The sequence below is a fragment of the Rhinolophus ferrumequinum genome, chromosome 7 (assembly GCF_004115265.2).
Source record: "Rhinolophus ferrumequinum isolate MPI-CBG mRhiFer1 chromosome 7, mRhiFer1_v1.p, whole genome shotgun sequence".
Lineage (NCBI taxonomy): Eukaryota > Metazoa > Chordata > Mammalia > Chiroptera > Rhinolophidae > Rhinolophus > Rhinolophus ferrumequinum.
In genome coordinates, this window is record NC_046290.1 from 25,986,353 (window position 1) to 26,012,545 (window position 26,193).

Consider the following 26,193-nt stretch of genomic DNA (forward strand, 5'->3'; position numbering starts at 1 on the left):
TGCTTAAAAGTTCTTAGTCAAGATAGCAGACTTACTACATGCAATAGCAAGCTGTGCTCATTCCAAATCTCTGGAAAAGATGGAAACGATAAGCGATGGAAAAAACAAAAGACATAAACATTCTGGAAAGCAAGAAAGTAAACTCACAGTGGACCCGAGAACCAGGAAGAATCTCTAAAAGACAGATTTGGAGAGAGAAAAGCTGAAAGAGGAAACAGAAGCCCAAAGAGAACACACGAGAGAAGGCTATAAATAGTGGGAGCCCACCAAGAGCGCTACTCAGAGGTGGAGAATGCTGGGCCCAGAAGGGGCCCTGGGGGAGGACATGGAGGAATGAAGCAGGTATAGGTATAGCCAAGCTGTTGGACTTCTTCACAGCAATGAGAACAGTGACTGAGCCCTTGGGTGGGTGAATGAGCAGAGCTCCAGGCAGCTGCAATGTCCAGCAGGGAGCTGCTGTCCTGGTGAAGATTGGCCATCAAAGCACCCCACTACGTCGCACACTCAGCCTCTCCCTCACTCCACTGAACACTGGCTTTTCTCCAAAGCTGCTGCACAAACAGAAATGGCAAACAGTCTGACAGAATCTCCACTACCAACATGAGCACAGACATAGAATCTCCAAATATTCAAGGAAAGCCAACACCAAGAGAGGAGGACTCTGGAGTCAACAAATAGTAGCGCTCACATGTAAGGAAACAGTAGTACAGCAAGAGAGTGCAAAGAGATGTCGCACCTACCAAAGCATCCAGTTGATATTGTAATAATGAAAATCTTCTATGTTGTGTTTAAACACAAATAAAATGTGACTTACTGCAACCACTGGAGGCCACTCTGACTAGTATTGATTGGTACCTGAGGCAGCTTCTGATGGCTCCATTTATTACTCGTCTACTTTTCAATGGGGTTTTTATTTGAGCATTGTCTCCTTTCCCCCTTTAATAAATATAATTACATTGCTGTCAATGGTTTGAATCTTTATGATATACGAGAAACTTTTTAAGTACTTTTCATACATTTGCATTTAACCCTCACAGTAACCTATTACAGAGTTGACTTATATTAATAGATGAGATCACTGAGATTAGAGAGTCTAAGAACCTTCTTTGAGGTCCCATAGTAAGCGGCTAAGCATGTACTGGACTCCGAGACTCTCTAGCAACAAAGCATCTTCTCTGAACTCTCCCTGATGAAAAACAATTGTGTAAACTCCTGCATCTTCAAGACAAATCACCTGCTCCTGTCTTTATAATACATCTTCCTTCTGCTAGATCAGTAAGTATTCACAATGTTTTCTCAAAGCTCTCTTATCAACCTTTGAACAAGTTTAACAGAAGTTTCCAGTTTAGAAAAATACAGTGACAAGCTTGAAAAAATATCTTTTTTATCAATGCCACATCCACCCTCTCCTTTTATCATTAGGCTCACAAATGCAGGAATCTGTCTGCAGCATCAAAACTCAAGAGTGCTTTTCTCCAAACTCGATTATCTTTGAAGATCAACTAAAAAGCATGACAGAAGGAAGGCACTCTTGACACCTGACTAGGTTTCTTCTGCATTAACTTAGTTTAAGTACTACATGAACACAGGCATATTTTGAAGATTAGATAGTTAGTATAGTAAACTTGTTGAAAAAGATGAATGTTGTTACGAGTGATGAGTTATCTACCTAGTGGGGTAACTAGGTTAGTACAGTTGCACTTGGCTGCTGATCAGATTCAGAGCACAGAAACACCCAGTGCTTTTAACTCTGCTCATCCCTTAGCCCTCCTGGTTAGTTTTGGTGGAAGGGAGAGGGGTGAGCTATCACCGAGCATGAAGATCTCCTAAGGGAACAAGTGTGGTCACATCGGGTAGCACTGTGGGCTCCACTGTCAGGTTGGCCTCTGTCAATACAGCAGCAGTTCTTACAGTGAGACACAATTATGTGGGTTTTCAAAGTCTGTTCATCTTAGCCTTTAGATATTTGCTTTGCCTTAAGTACCATCTGCAGTGCTAAATATGTTTTTGAATAATTAATAGTAATTATATGTGCCATGTGAAAAAAGCTGTGCTGAGCCAACCTGAAGGCCACTGCAGGGCAGAAGAGGAGAAAAGAAATGAAAATAGAGAGACTAGAGAACAGAAAAAGAGAAGAAAGGGAAGGAAGAGAGAGAGAGAGAGAGAGAGAGAGAGCGAGAGGCAAGAGTCTTTGATTACAGATGTTCTGAGGGGGGCGCCCTGCAGTCGGCTAGGCTGATGGTCAGGGCAGCAGGTGTGTATAATTTAACCACCAACTGTTAAAATAGCGAACTAGCTACAGCCCTCTAAGGGCTCCAGACACCCCTTAGGGATTCCTGGACCTGTTTATCATCCAGCAACTAAAAGGTTGAGCCTGACATAACAAAGGATATTAAGGACTCTGGTGCCAGCCACACAGATGTTAGGTATTTTAACAGCACCTTTGCACTTACACGAAGCAACATTTTTAAATCAACCATAGGATATTACCTGTGTGCTTAAACAGATCAGTCACTCGTTTCCATGTTTTGATGTAATTGCTAACTTCTAATATCCTGTCTCATGTTATAGCATTTTTGTTTTGTTTGTGTTCAGAAAAATACCTATGGCTTAGAAACCCTACCTCTTCCCACCATCCCCTCCCCCACGGCCATCGTTCTCTTAGACTGCAGTATTTCTTAATGTGGTCCAAGAATAACCTGCCTTAGAATCACCTGGTGATGTTGGTAATTAATCCAATTCCTGGGTTCCATCCAGGCTTCTTGAACTAGAAACTTTGGGGGCATTCTTATGTAACTTAAAGTTTGATAACCTTTGAAAGACTAAGGCCCAATTTTGATGTTCTCTTGTTCCTTCTGACTTTCTATCCATTTTGGCCATCTTTCTCCTTAGAGACCCATTTAGTGTTACAATGATCAGGAAGATGTGTAAGGGGCATTGGTTTGCATGGGTGTCCTTGTGACGTTTTAATTCAGGGAAGAACCTGAAAATATTAAAATCCCAGATCTAGTAGAAGAAAGCCGCTCTCTAGCACTCTTTTTTTTTTTAAGGAACTGAAAATAGACAAGAGGGTAAAACAACCTGATTATCACCCCAAATTGGAACAATTCAGTTTCTGTACTTGCATTGAGATTGACCAAATTCTCCTGGATATAGTCTATTCATCAACAGTTTGTTTCTACTAATATAATGAATATCAACAGCAATATAAAATAAAACCAGTTCCTCCCACCTGGCCATCCCTTCTGACTAACTCCTTGCACTCTCAAAAGAGATGGTAAAGAGGCCTTTGAATAAAAAAAAATCTGCTTATATGCAAGGAAGGTAGCAACTGAGTTTAAACGTTTGGGTTAGAGACAGCTAGACTATTCTGAATAAAAAAATGGAAAGAGGGTATCCATTTTTCTTTGCCGTTGAGAAGGAGGGGTCAAAGAAATGAGGAAAAGAAAAAAAAAGCATGAACAGGAGAGGAGAGAGGAGGCTGAGTTGCAAAATACCTAACTGCTTTTGAAGCAGTGGTGGTTGCCAATATTCTGTTTTAAGTTTCTAGTTTCAATGAAATGTAAACTCCTGTCTCCGCACACCTTCAGTGAAGTCTGTCAAGCACACAAAAATGCCTTCAATGAGTGGGTTGCAGTGAAAACTAAAGAAAAGCACCAAGTCTTGTTTGGGTGAACATAATGTAGCACAAGATCAGTGAGGCAATTCCTAAATGGATTCAAGTGAGAAGAAGCAGTCAGAGGTGAAACCTCTGAAAGTCAGACCTGAAAGTCAGAGGTGACCTTGAGAATTCAAGCCACTTAGTCATTCATTGATCTTCTGTGGAGACCATTAGATTTTTCCGTGAAACATGGCTGGCATTTGAAATGAACTTTATCCAGGTTTTAAAGACCATGCTAGCAGCTTTTCTACTTTCTACCTTAGCTTTTCCATTTCAAAGTCTTGTTGGCACGTGTAATTCACCCTGTTTTCTTAGTTTAGATTTCAGCAACCTTGTTAGTCCTCATGCCTCTATAAAGTTCAGAATTTTCTGTGGGTTTTGCTATCAGGTTTCACCGACCCAAAAGAAAAGAGATTTGTGGTGACAGTATGGTAGAATGGAAAAGAATAAGATTTAAAAAAATCATATCTTAGAAGATGACAATGAAGAAAGCAAGAAAATAGAAGGGAGACAGATTGTTGGGGCAATGGTGGAGTGCGATTTCCTGGGTTGAATGGCTCAGGCTATCTGCTTTAGACTGAAAGCTTGTGTCCCACAAAATTCATAATTGAAACCTAACCCTCAGTGTGAGGGTGCGAGGAAGTGGGGTCTTTTGGGGGCTTCATCCCTATAAAAGCTCCCTAGTCCCTTCTGCCATGTGAGGACACAGCAAGACAGTCATCTATGAACCAGGAAGTGAGATCTCGCCAGACACCGAATCTGCTGGTTCCTTGATTTTGGACTTCTCAACCTCAAGAATTGTGAGAAATGGATTTCTCTTGTATCTAAGCTACCCAGTCTAGGGTAGTTTTGTAAGAAATGACTAAGATACTACCTCACCTTGTAAGAGTCCACCCGAACAGTGGGTCTATTAGATAATCACCAAGAGTTAGTGGAGAAAGCAGAAATTCCCAGCTGGCAGATGAAGATGTAGCAGGAGGTCTAGAAACTTCAACTGGTTGCATGCCATTTAGCCAGAGCCGATTAATTCTTTCCAAGAGGACTAAGACACCAAGGCTTCAGAGAAATCAAAGACAGCCTTTTTCTATAAAATAGTGAGGTTTCCTGATTGTTTAATTGCTCTTATTGGGTCTAGAAAGTTTTTTTTTTTTAATTTATAACAACATGAATGACTGAAATGTATTTTATAGACTTGCCTTATCCTCCTGCCACATATAACTGCAGCTTTCTTAGTGTATGTGTGTGTGTGTGTGTGTGTGTGTGTGTGTGTGTGTGTGTGTGTGTAGCTTTCTTACCCAATCTAGAAGAACCAGAAGCTAAAGTCTGGAGAGGAGGGTGAGGTACATTCAGGGGTCCTGGAGAAGCTGCAGTCTAGATTCTCGATAACTGAGAGTACATGCATAGTGTACCCCAACTTCTTTAAGGTGTCAATTTGGAAGAGAAATAGGAAATATTGTAGGATTTTAAAACAAACCACTTGCTAAGGAAGGCTTTTAGAGGCATGACTTTACAATTCTTTCTCCACCTAACATTAGTTGAATAACTTTTGTTCCAGAATAAAAGGAACAAATACTCAAACACACTGTAGATATCTGTTATATTGATCTGCCTTGCCATTTTGTATGGGATAGATTTTTACTTGCCTGGTTGCAGTAATCACATCACCACACAGATTGCTGTTGAAAATCAGATGAGCTACCTTATTGTTCTGAGAATTATAAGAAAATCAAGAAAAGAGGATGGTGTTATGTGGTAGGAAACTTTCTCTGTGCACCTCTTTGCCTCAACAGACCTACGGCCACCCTTGGAAAAACACACGCTTTGTTGCCAGGAGATGCCTCGGGCTGATCAAGCCACTGTCTGCAGTAGTGCAGCTGCAGAGAGATGCAGACTGTTGTAATAAATACAAACAGCTGATTCTACAATGCAAGCTCTTACTTTGGGGAAACAAAACCTCATATGGTTTTTTTGTTCAGATTTTTTTCTATAACCAGATGTCACATCTTCGGTTACTTTTTCCTGATAGTATCTATCGCTACTGGGTGTTCTAGATGTTCTTTTTTTTTTTTTTTTCTTTTCTGCCTTTGCTATGACAGACAGATTGAGATCTAATATTTTTTCTTTAGTAGCTATTTAAACAGAGGAGAATATCTTTCTTGTGTATCTATTTACTAGTGCTTGACATAGCAGTTAAATTCTACAACTTTTGGACTTTTTTTCCTCATATGTCAGAAAAACAAATAATCTACTGCTCTAGATGGTTCTCTGGGCTTTAGAGCCATGCCATACTATCATGATTATGTTTTCTCTAAAAGGATAAGAAATTTCCAGATATATTTGTAAAAATAGGTAGCTGGATTTCTGCTCCCAATGCATAATTTTGTTCTTTTAACACTGGAGTTATCCTTTCTTGTTTTTAAAATAAAAAAGTTAATTTCAATTTGTTTTTAAACTGAAAAACCATATGTATGCACAAAGAGGAGCTTTTAGCATATGAAGCCATTATACTCAGAAATAGTTCTTTTTTTTCTTTTTCTTTTTCAGAAATAGTTTTCATCAAGGCAAATAAGGACCTTTAGTGGTAAATACAGATTATGGAAATCCAATCCTTTAAAAAAGGATTTTATTTGATTTGGCTTAGAATTTATTTAAGCAGATTATATGAAGTAAGGTATCTCCTGCCCAGTGAGAAGAATGAATTATAACGTATACATTTGCCCCAATCTTCCTATCTAGTTAAAAAACAAAACAAACTTTTTATATATGTAAGCACAATTGAAAATAAATTAGAAAGAGCTGTTATGTATTTGATTATTAAACTTGTATGTATTTGTATTTGATTCTTAGACTTGACATTCTTTTTAATCTCCTTTTCTCAAGTAAACTACAATTTCATTTTAACATTTATACCTCTATGGGTTGCATGATTATTTTAAAAATAAAATTATTTTGATCAAATTTGGTATATATTAAATCATCTCATATGCATTTCACAAAATATCTATTTATGTTACCAGTGGCGGTGGCCATATCTCCATTGATCTAGCACAAATGCTACTAATGTTGTTGGGCAATATTTTCATATTTTCCTTTATAGGCAGCTTAAAAATATACCAACTTCTGCCTCTTGATCACAGAAAGAGTTGTTACAACGAGGTGAATCATGGCATGTTCCTCCAAAGCAAGGTCTTACAGAAATTTCTCCTCCGGTAACTAAGACATGCGACAATCCCTTGTACAAGCAGGGTGAGTATCTCTGTAAGGAAATGTTTCCCTGTAAATTAAATGATGTGTGGAGTATTGGTGTGCTAAAATTAATATTAAAAGACTAACTGGTGCCTGAGCAGTTAAGAAAAAAAAAAAATTGAAGACCAGATTGAGCGGGGAACCAGGAACCTAAACATGCTGAGTGGACTTTTCAATGGCAAAATGACTCAGGCCCGAAAGAGAAGAAATTTGCCTTCCCCATACGTCAGCCCAGGTGGTCTTCTTTTCTTGGCTCATTTTTCTATCCAGCATTCTGTTCCTCTTCGAGTCTAAATATAAACTGATTGTCTGATAAAGGCTTGAAATATGACTCCTTTTAGGGAATTTACAGGTTAGCAGAGGTCAGATGTTATCAACAGTTCAGAGGTGAAGCACCCATTAGATAGCTGGATCTCTTCCTGATCCCACCTTGACTGTGTCCAGAAGACTTCTCAGAACAGGAGACTTGGGGAGGGGTTAGGGGGTGGTCATCCAAGTGTCTTTGGCCAGTAAGCATAGTCCAGAGGACATGAAACAAGGCTCTCAGTGTGCATTTAATTCATGTGAATTTTCCTTCTGCCATCTTGTTGTCTGCCTTGTGGAAGGGTAAATTGATAGTCCCTTTGAAAATACTGCCAAACCCTGGATTATGATGGAAATATTAGTTGGTGTTAAGTAATGAGGGAAGGGAGTCCCAGGATGTTCCTCCTCCAATTCCCAAATGAAGTAGTAACAAACAAAATACGACAAGATAAACACTATCTCAAACTCACTAGTGGTTACGACACAAGCAAAGGAAAATAACCTCATTGTACAAACTTTGAAAAGTGGTAGTTAAGGGAGGAAACAGAAGATTCTGGTGCCACAGGAGGTGAGTGAAGCTCCCCATTTGTTCCCCAGGCTCAGAAGCAATACTGGGGAAAGACAGTGATTCTGGAAAAACCTGTGAATTCTCCCTAATATGCTCTAAGTTGGAGAGGTGAACTCAAAGGTGAGTGAACAGCCTGGGCAAGATCAAAGAAAAATCTATAGCACGAAAGCCCAAAATACCACAATAAGATCATACCTGAGGCAGAAGGTTCATGAGATGTCATGGTTGGCCTTGCTATGGCACAGGGCACCGAATGAGGTCTCAGAAAATGAAACAGAATCCTGATGTCCAGCAAGGACTGGCCTCAAGACTAGTACAGCTATTCTTCACTCCAAGAAGAATGGATTAAAAGTATTAGTCAGGACTCAAATCATAGTTCTCAGGGGAAGACACCTTTATCACACTGGATTAGAGCAAGTAGATAGGTTTGTCATCCACGAGGCAGATGAAAAGAAATGGTGTGACCTCTATGCATATGGGACAGATAATCCCTGAAGGCAAAGAGGAACATCATTTCTCAGAAAATACTGATGACAGAATGATTATCACAGACATAACTTGGCTAAGTTTTTAAACCTTAAAGACAGAGATTTCTTTGGGAATCCAGACAGAAGGCAAATCATTTTCAAAGGGTGGTCTCAGACTTCTCCTCAGTAAAACACAATGCCAGAATATGAAAACAAAGACCATGTAGATCGCTTATAAAAATGATAAAAACATTGGATTAAAAAAACTCCATAAGATGCTGTTGGAATATAATATAGCAGAGAACAGGTTGTTCAATAGGGTTTAGACTGAGGAGTTGGTTTCTCTTAGAAGAGCAGAAGAGAGAAGTTTAGAAGACAAAGAATAGGAAGCTCTTAAGGTCTGACCAGGGAATGGTGTGCTTAGGAGAGGGCAGCCTCTTCCAGAAGCATTTCTATTATGGACTTAAACCCAGGTAAACTGCCAAATGAATAGTAAGTGGTTCATGAGAAGTTTCAACCTGGAATTGAAGGACGACCTACAGGTCTTATGGAAAACTGCTTTCCCAGAGATTGAGGAAGGAGAGTGAAATAGATTGGGCTCAGGCTGGAGCTAAAAGTAAGGGTGGACACCAGCCATAGCATGCACACCAGACACCCTGAGCCTGAGACACTGAACAGCGTGTAGAGGGCCTCATTGCCACCTGAAGTTGAGCCATGAGCCATGCTTTACAGGAACTTCCAATGCCAGGCTAAGCTTTGCCTCTAGTTTTCCACTGTTCTGACCTAGTCAATCTGTGAGATGTTTCAGGAAAAGTATCTGCTTTTTAGGTACCTTGTTCTTAGATTCCAAGCACACATTAGCATATCAATGCTTGTAGAAATCCTGCTGTACAGAATCCACTCAGCCCTGACTTTCTGAAATGTGTTTGAGCATAGAATCTCTTTTTCCTGTCATGGTTTGGAGCAACACACTGACATAGAACATGGCATAAAAACAGCTAAGAAGGTAATTTTCAGAGAGCACATGTGAAAGGAGAGCAAAGGGAAAGCGAAAGGCTATCGTTTCAGGGCTTATGAAGGAAAGCCTTGCCCCTCTCCTAGGAAAGACTTACTTGCTGGAGAAAATAGGCCCAACACCTTTTGGTTTCAAATTGCTGGATTCAAGTAGGCTGGGTTAGTTAAAGTGACACCTAAGCAGATGAGGAAGAGGTCATTTACACTGTTAGCCCATTGTTAATGTTGCCCTGGCACGCTGGCCTTACCCCTTCCGTTGTCAAGATGCTTAACTGATCATTTTTAAAGCTAACGTAGGAAAGAGGAGTCTTAGTGTTAAGAACAAGACCAGAAAAAGGGCTGGATGGAAATTTCCCAGCAGGTTTTACTAACTCCTACATGCAAACTAGCAGTCCAGGCCAGGGATTCATAAAAACCTAAACTTTTCTGGCCAGGCATACACAATGAGGCTTGGGGGGAAGTCCTTTCACAGCTGGCCTGGGAATCAAAAGGAACTAGAGAAAAGATTAGTTCAGAGGACATTATGGATGTTTTGGATATTTTTAAATAGTTTTGCCTTTTATAACCTTAAACAGGTCTGGGGAAAAAAGTTATTAGCTCCTCATTCAGAAAACCAACGTGTTATATTCAAGCTCATGGTTTGTGAGAAAGTAAGCTGAATAGATCGACAGCAGAGACCCTGTATGATATTCATTTTGCATTAGAATCTCCATTCAACTGAGTGTGAGTCTATCAGCAGGGGTTATCTAATTTGTTAAAAAAAAATGTAATTGCTAAGCTATAGAGAGTATTAATACTAAATTCTGATTAAATAGGTTTTGGTGGGAGGACAAATCTGAGCAACTAACAATAATATATTATTTCTGTGCTCCAAATAAAATAATGTTAAGCAGACTGGCCTCTGTCTTCATGTAGTTTATAGTGGTATTTATAGTTTAAAAAAAAAACAACACACGACTTGTTTCAACCAAAGGACAAAGAAAGGGAAAAGAATGAGGATTCTTTGGGTTTCACTTATACTCAATTTATTATCCCATGCTATCCTGTTTCAAGAGAGGGAGGGAGGGTGGCGATGGGGGTATGGATCTGGAATCGGAGACAAGAGGAAGGATAGGCTCTGTCCCTTCTCAGTCACGGTACGGCCTTGGGAAAGTTACCTAACTTCTCTGAGCTTTATTTCCTCATCGGATTGCTATTTCATTGCAATTAATAGGGTAATGTGTATCTGATATATAAACAAGTCCTCAATAAATGATAAGTATTTTTAATGGTTAATATGTTGGACAACGATAATAAACATGGAGGGTATCTGGGAAAGACGGTTAAAGAATTGGATGTGAACCTGGAAAGGCAGAATTCAGGTAGAAGGCTAAAAAAATAGAAGTTCAGAAAACTGTATACTGAGAAGTAGAAAACAGCTAAAATATAAAACAGAAAGTCTCATTTCACAAGAGCCCCGTTGATTTCTTATTTGAATATTGGGCTTAGGAAACATATGATGAAATTGTGGGCATTTACAATCATTTGGAGGAGGGTTTCTGAACCTCTTACTATTGACATTTGGGACTAGATAATTCCTTGTTGTGAAGGGCTGTCCTGTGCATTGTAGGATATGTAGCAGCATCCGTGGTCTCTACCCAAGAGATGTCAGTAGTATACCCCTCCTATCCCAGGAGTGACAAACTAAAGTGCCTTCAGATATTGCCAAATGTCCCCCAGGTGTCAAAATTGCCCCATTTGAGAATCACTGCCTGAGAGTTTTGCTTATCTTTCCGTCTAATTCCTTTGTGGTTGTAGGAGTAACACATCACAGTCTTCATTCAACAGAAATGAAACCAAACTAAGGAAGTACATGACAGGGTTATCATTAAGCAAACCACTTATCAATCAAATGGATGTGTCCCCCGCCCCCCACTCTCCAAAAGCAGCCCAACAGGCATTTTATCACATGTTGCTGACATAAAACTAAAGACTTTTGCCTTCTCAGACCTCCCACACCAAATAAAAATAACGACAAAGAAAGTCATCACATACACAGAAGTACCAGTGATGGAATCATTCCTTGTTACAAACTTATAGAGAAACTCTGTAGAGAAAACACCCTCTGCTGTTGAACAAAACATGTTAAATAGAAAATGAGAGGACTTACTGTTTCCAGAAGCAGCTTTGTGGAATTTCGTCAGGTCAACATTTGGCGGTCTGTTGGGTTTTGGTGGTGGCGGCCCCAAGACAAACAAGGGAGGCAGGGGCTTCTGCTTAGGGATGGCTGAATTCTTGTCTCCTTTTTCCTTTTCTTGACTTTGGCCCCAAGGCCCTGCCATTATCACCTTAGAAGGTGTCTTAGGGAACATGGCAGGAGGAGCCCCAGAGGTTGACTCTTCCTGATTTATTTTGCTCAGGAATACGTTCTTAGCAGCGTCTATCTTCCTGTCCTCTTTTTTCTCTTCAGCATTTTTGGAGAGAGCTGGGACTCCTCTGCTTGCACCAGATTTCAGAACCACTCCAGCAAAAGGTGAGCTTGATGTCTCGCCTCCATGGTCTTTACTGTTTGAGTCTTCCCTTGCTGGTTTTAAAGGGCTGATTTTGGGCTTGACTCCTCTCTGTGGAGATGAGTTTTTAGTGGGACTCTCGACTTCGTGCGGATCATCGATACTCAGGGATGTCTTCTGGCCAAAGATGGGTTTGGGGAAGTGTGGCTTGGGGTCATGATCTTGTGAAGCTGACACAAACTTGCCTTGAATTCCAGACAACTTTGGAAACACTTGTTTCTGTTCATTTTCCTGGGCTGGGGGATTAAATCCAGGCTTCGGGCCTGGTGGTGTTACGTTGTGGTCTTGGTTTACACTGTGAAGTAAAGGCTTGCTCCCAGGAGGCCGGGGAAACACAGGTTTAGAATCTTCTTTGGGCAAGTTGATGGGCTTGGGACCTGCAGGTTTTAGAAATCCTGCTTTCACCTCAGGGTCTCTGGTGGCTGAGACTGCCGGTGATCCAAATCTTTGGCCCACTCCTGTGGGCTTTAAAAATGGGGGCTTGGGCTCTTTGTCAGGCTTTTCCTCAGAAGAAGGTTTCACCCCCAGAGGTGGCTTTGGAGACCCAAACTTTGGTACATTGCTGGGTCCTGCTGGAGGGCTGGCATTTCCTTGGTTGTTGAATAAGTTCTTTTTGGCTTGCACTCCTGAAGGGGAATGTTGCCCCGTGACTTTGAAGGGTCGGCTGTTGACCGAGACCTCTTCTGTCGGGTTGCCTCCTGTGTTAAACTTCGCCATGAGAGACTTCACATCTGTTTTTCCATCCTGCAAGCACAGGGAACAAAAACTAGCTGAGAACCAGAAGTCACACTTGCACCGTTTAAAAGACTACACTTTAAAGGGTTTCCTGGTTTGAGACCTGCAGTGTTGCTGATTGGTTAGTGAGATATTGTAACATTTATCTTCCTCTATGGCAAAATAAGTTGTAAGAATTTCTTGAAGGGGGAGGGCTATTGTACACATACATTTTTGGGTTGTCTTAGACTGATATGCTTATTTTTGTTTGTCACAATTTACCTTTTCCCTTTCTTGTCACTGTTCCTCTGGTTATCTTGTTTGATTTACTCTTAACTTGGTTTTTGTCTATTTTATTTTTCTTGAAAAAATATGGAAGTAACAAATGACTTCTTCCATATTTTACAGTTGAGCCTCTTAAACAGAAACTGCACTTAAAAAATGAAAGTAACTATTAGGTTGCATACTTTATACAGCACAGCCATGTTACCATCTCTGTGGTTTATAAGAGTTCTGGTTTCCCATCCACTTTTAAGGTCTGTTTGCTAACAGGGAGCTGTATCAGAAAGATCCACTATTTTTATATGTAAGTAACAAAAAGTTTTTCCATTTACACACACACACACACACACACACGTTTATTTAGTGTTAATGTTTCAGCTGGAACCAGACTAGCAGGCAGAGTGTGCTCACTTTCAGAACTGATCCTATCTAGGGTACTTGGTCTAGGGCCACTCAGCAAAGGTGACGAGGAAGCAGTAGAGACTGGCTGGGAAGTCTCAAATCCAGACTTGTTTCTCCAGTCTCGTCTCTTCTATAACGACATTTATCATCCTTTCTAAGGACATTTATCAAGTCCTACTACAAGACTCTGTCCTCATTGTCTATAATTAAGGTATTATTTATTACAGTAAAGAGAATAGACAGTCACTCATTTCTGTGGGTATAATTCCATTTAATCTCGTAGAATTCATGATTTGTTTGGTCTTTCTCTAAAAAGTAAGTTCTTGTAGAATATTTTAGTTCTTTTAGAATATTTGGAAATCTGAGGCATTTATAAAAACCATTGAAGATACATGTGGGGCCATGACAATTTCTGTTTTCATGCTTTAAAATTCACCTAGAAAACGTTTTCTACTTCCCACCCCCACGTATGATTACAACACACCCAAGCTTATTTCATCTTTCAAAGCCCCACGCCAGTACCACAAAACCAGATCCTGTCCAGTTGGGAAAGTTTGTTCTCTCCTCTTGACTCATGTAGCACTTCAGGCACTTACTTCTACATGACCCCGTGTTGTGTTTTTTCATAAAAATGAGAACCACCAGTTAATGTGTATATATGTGTGCTTGATTCTGAAACATGCTTGATTCCGCATCCATATGGCCCATCTCATTCACTTAGAAAATGGCATTATCGAACTCTATTTCACAGGAAAGTAAAGTGACGTTGACACTGCAAGAGGACCATCATGGAGAGAACTTGGTTTAAATCTTATTTTATTAGTGGGGACTCAGTCGCATCATCTATAAAATCGGGATAACACATACCAGCCAGAGTTGTCATGCGCGTCAGAGATGGAATTTGTAAAGTTCCTGCCTGGCTCACAGCGTGGGTTCAATGAACGGAAACTGTTATTAGAAATGTTAAGTAGCGTATTCAAGGTCTCAGCTAGGAACTGTGAGGATAGACATGCAGACTCAGGTCTAAGTCTCCAAAGTCCAGAAACTGTCTCATTCTTCTTTGTATCTCCACAACACCTAAATCAGGGCCAGGCACCCTCAGGGTTCCAATGTATATTTGGGGAATGAAGGTTGGCACTGAGCTGAATACTGTGAACAGTGATTTTAAAAGAAATGGTGCCCTCAGCCAGAGTTTGTCTCCATACCAAACTGCCATGCATGTATGTTTGTGGGATGAGGGTAAGAAACCTAGACAGGAGGAGAAAACCAGAAAAGAGAAACATTTTTCAGCTTGTAGTTTGCTCCTTTAATTTACTGCCCTATATCCGAGTTGCTGAAAACATCTTGTTTCCTACCTTGCCTCCCTTGTCCACTTTTTTATCCCCAGGATTTCCTCAAATTCTCAATCAATCCCTGAGGCCACAGGCAGGAAGAACACAGCAGGCAAGGGAGAGTTTGGGTGTTGGGGTGTGGGGGAATAAGAGGAGATGGGTCCTGCCCTGTGTCTCCAGGGAGATCAAGCTGCAGACTCCAAACCTTCACACAAGAAGCATAAAGAAGTATCGACACGAAAATCTGCTTGCTGCCTGGAAGAAAGTCTGTCTCTGGGGAAGAATTCTTTTATTCTAGACTTACTCTATATTTTATCATTCATATTTTTGGTTTATAATTTATCCTAGGTTTATAATAAGAGGCCGCATAGTAGAGTGGTTAAGAACATAAACTTGGAAGCCAACCACCTGGGTTTGAATCTTATTAGTTATTAATCTAGGGCAAGGAACATAAATCCACTGGGCCTTTTCTGTTCACCTCTATCATGGGACTAATAATGCCGTGTCCTAGGGCTGTTAGGAAGAATAAATAAACAAATATTTGTAAAGCATGTTAAAGAATACCTCTACATAGGAGGGTTTCCTATTTTTATAAAGCAGGTCAAGCCGTAGAAATCGTCTAGTTCACCTCTCCCACTGCGTTGGTAAGGAATAGAAACCAAAGGATTTAAGTGACATCCTATTTAGTTACAGTAACTCTGCATCTTGAATTTTATGGGGGAAACCCCATGAAACACACTAATCCATTGTCACACTCCATGTCCTGGTTTTAGTTAGAAAATATGGAATCGTTGATTTGGAATTGGAACTTATGTCTTAGCTGTCAACACGGACACAGGAGTCAGGACAGCGTCTTGCTTCACAGCACAGGCTCTGGGATTATTGACTTGGCTTCAAACCTTGACTTTGCCACTTAATAGTCGTGTGATCTATTAAGTTGCTTAACGTTTTTGAGACTCAGTTTTCTTCATCTATAAAATGCAAGTAATAACAGTACCTATTTCTCACAGAGTTTTGTTTTTTAAAAAAAGATGAGATGGGTTAATGCGTGTCAAGTTCTGAGATCCAGAATTGTGTGCAACATACATCCAATGATCGCCTGCCATCATTGTTTTCTCTAATTCACCAGTCACATAACAGTTTTCTCCAGGTGATCAAATTGTGATGTTACAACCATTAATGTTATATCCTAATTTTAAATTAATGTGACTGAAACAAACATGACACTGGATAACATGATAGAACTGTTATGTTTACATTTAGTTTACCCACACTCTGAAACTTTTCACTGGATGTTGAAGGACAGGTTAAAAAAGAGCAACAAGTTCTTATGTAGGACACAGAACAAACAGTAACAGCACCTGAGTTTACTAATATGTCTGGCAAATCAATAGCCTGAACTCTACCTCTGTTTACTCATTTATATTGACTGTTTAGCTTTACAGGTTGTTTGGTTGTTATCACTGTTAATAAGTTTATTGGATAAAATTTTCAACACCCAGATTTGTCCTTAATCTTAACAATAATAGCTATATTTCTTCCTTAATGATAATGATAGAAAGGCAAAAATGATTAAAATTTTGTTTGACGTTCTCCATTCTGACTTCAGTGTAGATTGAATATCCACTCCATTATCTAGGATCTATATTACTTGAAAAAATAATAATGAAGAGGGGAAGAGCAACATATACTAGAGTGAAAAGTAAGCCTGCTCCAAACCCTGGACCTCTAAGCCCTAGTCCCCCATTCTAGGGGAATTGTACATCCTGACTTACCAGTACAATATTAATTTATGCCTATTGCTTTGGAATAATTATTCATAATGCTCCCTTATATTCTCAGAATTGACCTGCTTTAAACAATAAATTACATGGTGAACTTACCCAGTTCCTCACTAGAAGCAACCTTTTATCAGTTTTTTATGCTATGCATACAATAGTACACATACACACACACACACACACACACACACACACACACACACACAAAACCTTCCTGTCCCCACTTTTTGCACAAATGGAAATCCCTGCTCTGCTCCTTGCTTTATTTCAGCACTGATATTCAGTTGCTAACACCAGCACAGATGGATGTATGATCAGCAGCCATTGTAATTGGTTAATACTTAATGCAATTCCAGTTGTTAAATTTTCAATATTAACTCTTTTTCTCCCTTGCCAGTTGATTGTTATCAGTGTATATTATTTTCAAGCCCATTTTCCTTAATAGAACTTTCTTTTTTTTTTTGCATTTAAATTCTTTTTACTTTAGTATTTTGTTCCTGTTTTTTATCCCCATTTCTTCCAGTACTTCTTATCGCTAGAAACAGCATAATAAATACCACCAACATACGACATGAGTTCTCTTTTTTTTGAGCATAGACTTTATTTCTTTATTTTTTTTAGAACAGTTTTAGATTTACTGAAAAATTGAGAAGATAATACAGAGAGTTCTCATGTACTGTATATCTGGTTTCCCCAGTTATTAACACTTTACATTTGTTTGCAGGACCTTTTTGACTTTTAATAATTTCAAGGTTGGGCCTCTATTTATTTTTAAGATGAAGTATTTCACAATCTGGAAGACCTCAGAGTTTAGACTATTTTAAGTACAACAAACATTTTATCTGAGATTATTTGGAATTTCTTTTCCAAAGTCATTTGAAGAAATCATTACTATTTCCATCGTTAGGTACCTATATAATGTTTAGCCCAAACTACTGCTATACATTGTTCTATAATTACAAAGATGTAATTGTGCTCTTGATAGAAGTAAATTTCCTTAGATTCCCCCCCATATCTTTTCCACTTTCTCAGAATTCTATACCTTCACTGGCAATAAGCTTATCACATTTGCCACAGCCCCTGGGAGGATGGCTGTTAGCAAAAATAGCTTTTGCTACATCCTCTGAATTCCTAGTTAACAATTCCAGATTCCAGAAAAATCTTTCTTTTGCTTTTAACAACCTACATAAAGTTTAAAGATACTTAAACAAAGGCTGAGATGGCATTTAGGACAGACGTCAAGAAACTGTAGAAATCAAGAAAATGTTTCCTTTTATAGCTAATTCATCTATATATTTTCATATGGAAAATTAGAACCACTTTATCACTATTATTGACAACAGGATTTGGTTTGGTTTGGGATTACTATTACAATATTTATTCTTTTCAGTATTTCTTGAATATTAGGCTAATTCTCAAGAGGAGCCAATTTTGGCAATGTCTGGAGACATCTTTGATTGAAATGACCGACTAACGAAGTCCTCTTGGCATCTAGTGAGTAGAGGCCCGGGGTGCTGCTAAACATCCTACAATGCACAGGACAGCCCCCCACATTAAAGAATTATTCGTCCAGAGAGTGTTGAGGTTGAGAAGCCCTGAACGAGTCCTATTTCTCTTGGATTATTGAAAACATCTTACCAGAAATTCTGCTTTTTTTTTTTAGATAGTAGTTTTTATTTTTCAATCCCAGTTCACATACAATATTATATTAGTCTCAGGTGTACGACACAGTGATTAGACAACTATGTAACACACAAAGTGATCACCCTGATAAGTCTACTACCCTTCTGACACTATACATAGTTATTATATTATTGACTACATTTCCTATGGTTTATTTTATGTCCCTGTGGCTATTTTTATAAATGCCAATTTGTGCAGAAAGTCTGATTTTAACTCTAAAACTTATGAACAATTGTAAAGAAACTAAATAACACAAAAAGGCTACCACTAGAGATTGTTTTTAAAGTTCCACATCTTTGTTAAGTTTCATTTTGTACAGCACAAAAGAAACAAAACACCCATGAAACATGGGTACCTAATGAACTTAAAATAACTTTGAAGTGTGAGTTGACCTCCTTAACTCATGTTTGTGTCACTTTTTAATTAAAATGAGGAGGATGAACCACTCTTATGGATGCTGTTCGGAAAGAGTGAAGATAGGGAATACATAAAATGGAGTCACTTTAACCCAACTACTAAAATTATTAATATTATGAAGGTTGAAGCATGCGGAAAGACTCTATTTTTGCTGTAACTAGGCTGGGAACTTAAACTTTCTGAAATTTTCAGTACTGTGTCAATGTCTGGATATACATCTGAACATACACCAGACCTCCAGATAACCCTCTGACGCCCCCGAAGGACTCACATGTTCAGGCTACCTGACACCCATTATCTAGACCACTAGTCATGATCAAACTTTTTGGCACCCATCCTCTAGACTACCTGGCATCCATCATCCAGACGGCCTGACCATCTGACTGATAACTGTCCAGGGCGAGGAATGCAGGACTGATAATTCTCAAGAATATACTTTTTACAATAAGAACTCAACTTTTCTTTCTTTTTCAGAACACTTCTGGGGTTTTCCCTATCAGTGTGCTCAGTTTGCAAAGTCTAAGACCCTTGAATAAGTATCATTTATTTCTAGCCCAAACCTCCAAACTCATTTTGATTGAATTCAACATTCCCTAGGTAAAGCCCACAGAAAAAGAGAAGATGCCAATTTCACTTGACTGCATGTAATGCTTTTAATTAAGAGGGAGACAGTAAATAACAATAGTTTACCGAAAATGGTCAGTCTCTTTTCTTTCTTTCTCTCTTTCTCTCCTTCCTTCCTTCTTTTTCCTTTCTTTTTCTCTCATCTCTGTCTCTGTTTCACCATTAATCAGTTTTGCCGTGTGTGGTTTTTTTTTTTAATTGTTATGTTGAAATAATGTTTTGTTGCCCATTACTTATTAGGGCTGAATTGTTCTTCTCATAAAACAAAATTAGCTCCTACCACTGCCACCATTATTCAGAACAGGACCCCAGGAATAGTGGCCTGAGGGGATAACATGAGGCTGCAATGAGGTATGTATGAAAAGAGAAAAGTTTCTAGGCCAGCCCTCGTCTTGACCAAGGCTTCAGAGATTGTCATCAGGGTATATGGAAGTGAGAAGAAAGCAGGTAAGGGGTGCTGTATTGGGGAGATGGCTCATGTTGCTTAAACTTAGGATCCACTCAGCCAAGGATTAACCAGAAGGTATAACAAAAAGACTGAGAAGGTAGAAACTTCTGTAAGCCAGATAAACTTACCATTTTTGAGTTAGGAAAGAGGCTGGTGAAAATTTGTAAGAAACTCAAGAAGTTCAAACTTTCGTAGAGCAATAGTATTCAGCCTCACTGGTTTGTATTGCCTGGATTAAAGAAAATAACAGCTATGTTTCTTATGATCAAGTCCTCTGAAACACACACACACACACACAGTGATAAGTTGTCTGTTTTCTTTAGAGACATAATTTGCTATACCTAACAAACTTGTAAAATGGAATCGTTTGAATCTGAAACTTTCTTAAATCTCTTTATTGTTAGAAATACATAATAAAGCTACTCTAATTGCTTTTACTTGTAAAGACAGTGTTAATGGAAATTAGCTGAAGTGCAGTACATGTGACAAAACCCTTCATAAGATGGTAGTTATTAAGTTTCACTGTAGATGATAAAACAACAGTGAACTTTTATCAGTTTTGTTAGTACTGTCTAAATATTTACGTACTTAATGTGTGTACTGTTTTCCAAACAAGATATAGAAGCAGGAACCTGGTTTAATTTTTTTCTCAAAAAAACACTTTTCTGCCACCAGCCACCCAAACAAGCACTCCTCTAATTCCTGACATTTTTATCCATAATATGTATTAAATACAGTGGCCAATGGACTGACTTTACTTGAATTTCACCATGATTGATCACACAGATAATAGTTGGGGAAATTATTTCCTTAGCTTCTTAAAGAGTGTTGAACCCCAGTCACGAATTTCTTTTCAAGAGTTCTCTAACAGAATCTTTACTTCATCACGAATGGGCTGTGATGGATTCCAGTTGGCTGAGCCTTTGAGGCTGGAGAGAGCACCAGGCCCCTCTTCAACAGGATGTGGGAACATGCCTCTCACCACAAATTGAGTTCTTGGGCAGGAACAGACTGTTGCAGACTGGGCAAGGGCACAGGTAGGAGGAGCGAGTGGCAGAAGCCATGGTGGTAGCCCTGATTGTGACAAACCCTGACTTTTATTTGGTGACTTAGGAAGGTAGAGATGGAACTGCAGACAACCCCAGCATCCAGCCTTGTACTGTGAGGTTTAATGGAGTAAGAAGAAAACATCTGGCATGAGTGGTGTCTCTCTGGGATCTGTATGCCCATGGCTTCCCTCAACACAGGAGAACTTGGCCAGTCCCCCTCAGGAGGCTGGGCTGAATACGTTGGCAGAAAACCTCTGCAGATATCACTGTGTATTGTCTTTTCCTTCTGTGTTATCTTGGGCACCTTCTGCTGTGACACTTTCATTGTTCCTCTTGTGTTTTCTCTTCAAGAGTGAATTGAAATAGAGGAAGTAGTATAGTTCAGCAAGAGGTAAAGCTTAGATGGTGATGGCTTACCTCCCAAATATTGTGTCACCTTGAAATTTCAAGGTATATTGATCAGTTAGGTTTTTGTGTACTCTTTGTTTTTAAAGATCAGGAGCTTGAAAATCACCATCATAATATAAATTATAACCTTACAACCTTCTCTTCCTGTTTATCCTATCAAATAGCTTCTGCACAAATACAGTTTTGACGTTGTCATGCCTCCAATGGCTTACACATAAATGGATAAGGAAGTTATTATGACTTCGTATGTGTTTCTGAAGTTTGTTCTGCTGTAAGTTTTTGACTTCTTGATGTTGACAGAATGGAGCTAGGATGTCAAGAATGGAGAGTTGGATGTAGATAGTATAGAACAACAAAGAGTCCTAAAACCATTTATTTTTGTTATTCTATTTTATATAGTTTTTACAGCAAATTTAGCTTACATTTGCTTAAGATATAACTCACATAGTCTGCATTAACTAAATATACCAAATTAAAGGAAAGTCTGAGGAATTTACATTCTGACTAATGAACATGTAGATAGAAGAAAAACGTTTTCATAGATATCTTACCTGGCTTATTTGGATTTTAGGGTAATATTTAACGTATGTGCATTATTATATAAGTCCTTTCAATTTTCCTGTACTTCCAACTCTGTTACCTCAAAGAGATCTGAATTTCATCTAGTATTTCTTATGGTTAGTATATTTTTATATATAAATATTATAAACCAGCCAAAGAAAACTCACTCTGCAAAAAATACATGAAATTTGAAATAAAAATTTTGATGGCTGAGAATGATACTGCTTGACATGGGAAGAATAAAATAGAAATATTATGCTGTCTTCTTTACTCAGCCTCCATACCCTTCTGAACACACATAAATACACATATACACACAGACACACAAGCCCCAGCTTTAAGTTCCTTTTCTGCACTTGACAAGAAGTTAGAAACTGAAAGTGTATGGTCTACGTGGAGTGGAGTGGGGGTGGAGGTATGAAGCCATCTGTAGGGTTTTCTAGAGACTTCCTTTCCAGCGTGTGAAAAGTTCTGTGTGAAAAGAACAGCTTAGAAGAGGAAGCTTTCAACAAACGTATCAAGACAGGTGGCAGGTGCTAGTCAGTGAGGGACCCAGAGTTTGATCTGAGGAAAGGAAAAACTAGATATTAGAAATGGAGGGTTATGGAAGATTCCATAAACAGAGATGGATATTTTGAAACTCCACAGAACATGACAACATGAAACCCTTCCCTTCTGTCCCTCCATTCCCATTCCATTTATTTTCTTTTTATGCTTTGAAGAAAATGCATTCAATATCGAGTAATCAGGATTAAAAAATATAATCACCTCACACCTCTTACCTCACTTTTTCTCTCTTATAAGTCACAGAAACAAAACTCTGCCATGAGATGAGTAATTTCTCTCACCTATGTCATCATGGGGTTCTTTACTGTGGGTTGCACCTTTTATTATTAAAATTGTGATGTTTGAAATTGCAAGCTTTTCATGGTGTGTATCCCGTTCCTGGGACTTAGTCACCCTCTTTTCCCACGCCCCCTAGTTTTCCAAAGTGCCTGATGGCTTTAGATGCTCTGGGTTTTCACTTATCCATTCATTCATGCATTCCTTCATTTTCTCCTGCGAAAACACTGTGACTCTTGTTATGAGCTAGTTCTAGTATGTGGCACTTTGCCACTCTCTCAGTTAAAGTCTGTGCTTTATTAAGATGACTTATTCCAGGGTACAAATGACCTCCACATTTCCTTCCCCAAACTAGGTACACTTGCATAGTTAGCAAAAAATTCTGGAGTTTGGTAGTATATATCTATTGCTAATTCTATTATTAGAACTAATAATCACATTTTAAAGCCAAATTTCACATATATGGTTAATTTAAAAATCAGAAATAAAAAAAATGAAACAAACCCCAAATCCCTGTTTTTATAATTTTCTAAATACCACATGTTTTTCTAAGACTAAAAATACTACAAAGAGATTCACCTATTATTTTGAAATGTTTTCTTTCAATTAAAAATTTTAATCACAATGAAATACCACTTCACACCCATTAGGATGGCTATTATAAAAAGACAGAAAATAACAAGTGTTGGAGAAGATGTGAAAAAATTGGACTATGGGCATTTCTGGTGGGAATATAAAATGGTACAGCTACCGTGGAAAACAACAAGGTGGTTCCTCAAAAAATTAAAAATGGAATTACCATATGATCCAGCAATTCCAATCCTGGGAATATACCCCCCGAAAGTGGGACTCAATATTTGTACACCATGTTTATAGCAGTATTATTTTCAATAGCCAAAAGGTGGAAGCATCCTGTGTCATCAGTGGATGAATGGATAAGCAAAATGTGTTATATACACAGAGTGAAGTGTTATTCAGTCTTAACAAGGAAGGGAATTCTGATACATGCTATAACATGGATGAACCAAGGTTGATGCTAAATGAAATAATCCAATTACAAAAGGAGAAATCTTGTATGATACCACGCATCACTTAGAGTAGACAAATTCATAGAGACAGAAAGTAAATTGTAGGTTCCAGGTACTAAGGGAAGAAGGGAATGGGGAGTTGGTGCTGAATGGGTATAGAATTCCAGTTGGGCACAATGGAAACATTCTGGAGGTGGATGGTGGGGATGGTTGTACAACACGAATGTACTTAAGATCACAGAACTGTACACTTAAAAATGATTAAAATGGCAAGTTTTATGTTACATGTATTTTACCACAATAAAAAAAAAATAGAAAAAAAACCAGCTAACCAGCGTTTGGAGAATTATCAAATTAAATGAAAACTCTTTCTAAGCAATAAAATTGCCTCAATATTTTCGTGTAGTGAGATATTTTCATTATTTTTGTCTAAATTATAGTGATTAGAAGAGAAAAATGGAAATAACTCAAAAGGGAGGAGAAAATGGCACTTCAATGAGATCATGCTTATATACATACAATTTATTTTCCAGAAAAAATTAATTCAAAATATTTTAAAAAACTTTTAAAGCATTTTAAATGATTGTACTGAATTTCTAATATGAATAAAAAGAATAAAAACCTACTTAAGAGGTATAAGCATATCTCACTGACTAAAATTATTTTTGGACTGATAGGCTAACTAAAGGTATTTTGAATGGTCTCCTTTGAGGTGAAGACAGCGAAAGCAGAAAGTATATTGGGTTTACCCTGAGGGGATGTTTTTCAAGCCGCACATGCTATATGACCCAACCCATCCTTCTGGGTTTCTCTAAGGGTTTCTTTATGGAGAATCACCAGCCCGGTAAATCATGGCTATAAATGGGAGGGTGTGGATTCCTGTGGCATATTCAGATACAAAAATGATTAAAAACCATCGGGATCAGGATCTCTCTTGTTCTGATCCTCACACCTTTATTGATCAACTCTTACTAAAAGAGTTGCAGAAATTTAATTGCAAGGACTAGAGCACCTTGTGGAGCCACCCTGATTCAGTACGGGTGAATGAGATTCGGGTGCAGATGTTGACTGCTTGTCTTTCTAAATGGGTTGAATGGTAGGTAGCCCACCTCCAAAATAAGCCCATGTCTCAGAATCTATGAATGTGACTTTATTTGGAAAAAGGGATTTTGCAGATGTAACTAAGAATCGTGTGATGAGATCATCCTAGATTACTCCAGATGACACGAAATCCAATGACAAGGATCCCTTTAAGATACAGAAGATGAGAAGATAGGAAAGGAGGAGAAAGCCATGTGAAGACAGGGACAAAGATTAGAGTGACGCAGCCACAAGCCAAAGAATGCCTGGATCCACCAGAAGCTGGAAGGAGCAAGGAATGGATTCTTCCTTAGAGCGTTTGGAAATAGCCTGACTCTGTTCACATCTTGACTTCAGAATTCTGGTCTCTAGAACTGTGAAAGAATAAATTTCTGTAATTGGGAGCCACCTAGTTTGCCGTAATTTGTTACAGTAGCCACAAGAAATTAATAAACCCATCCTCACAAAGGTCCAAAATGCCTTCAGGCTGTATTTCTATGAATGTCCAAAGTGCCTGCCTGGAGGAGGTAGGTTTAGGATGAAGAGTAGAAAGTCTTGTCGCATGATTACCTTTTCTGACCCTGCTGGAATTATCCCTGGCTTGGAAGAACAAAGTGGGGAACTAGTCACATGCAACAGATGAGCTTTGGTAGCATTTTACCTGCTCTCACGTTAAAGCAAGGTCACGTACTAGTCTGACCAACACCCATAACATGGACTTGGCAATATTATTCATAAGCATTTATTGAATTTCTACAGCTCAATGGTTTTTCTGGTTTCCTGTCCATCTATAGAGGCTGGTTAGCAGAGACAGACCAATAGGACAAGCCCTGAACTCTCCATATTTATCAAAGAAACCCCAGACCAGCCTTTCGGATATTCAGAGAATATTCTTCAGCATCTAGGGCTTCCATTGCATTCTCATCCCTGTCCAAACGTGTACTTGGTTGATTCCTAGTTGTTGATTCAGAGATGATTCTAACCTCCACTTCTCATCAGTCAGCAACTATAGAAATCAATGCCTGGTCATGCTGGATCCTGGGCTTTGATAAAAACAAAGGCGAGCAAAATGGGCCTTTTATTGGAAGCCTTACCTTAGAATCACAGTGTTTGAGAAAGAAAAATCTCTAAACTTCAGTGAATTTAAGTTCTTCATTTTACAGGAAAGGAAACAGGGTGAGTGATCTGTCCAACGTCATAGTTACGTACTGGCAGAACCAGCATCGGGATCTCCTATTTGCACACCCACTGTGCCTCCCACGCTGCTTGACCTGGGTGGTCACAGCTTCTGCAGCAACTTGCTCTTAAACATAGTCACAACAATAACAGATAACATTGGCAATTGCCTTCTGTGCTAGGAGCTCATAGCAAACTACGAAAAAGTTATTGTTATCGCTACTTTACAGATAAAGAAACCAAAGCATGGGGGCAGTTCAGTAATTCACCCAAGACCCACAGTTGGTGAGCGTCAGGGCTCCCCTTCAAACTCAGATTGTGACTCTGGAGCCAACCCCTGGGACCACAGCGTAAACCTTGCCTGTGAGTCACTGACTTTTCCCCACATTCTTGTTCTTAGAAATGTTCCCCCAGAGGCAGCCCCTGATAACATCTCAGACAAATGACATATTCTGTCTACTTCCCCTGACCCCTCCCTCTTATTAACATGGGATGCCAATAGAGGAAAATTATGATTTTTAAGGCACACTAAGGCTAGAAAAAGCTTCAAAGCAATCG

The 26,193-nt window shown here is 39.0% G+C and overlaps 1 protein-coding gene across 1 annotated transcript in view; it reads right to left on the bottom strand.

Moving 5' to 3' along the window:
- Positions 1-26,193, bottom strand: part of FYB1 (FYN binding protein 1) — a 157,545-nt gene that overhangs the window by 81,284 nt on the left and 50,068 nt on the right. The window contains exon 2 of the mRNA XM_033111072.1: positions 11,409-12,552. Coding sequence (XP_032966963.1) covers positions 11,409-12,552 — 1,144 coding nt within the window. The remainder of the gene's footprint in view (positions 1-11,408; positions 12,553-26,193) is intronic.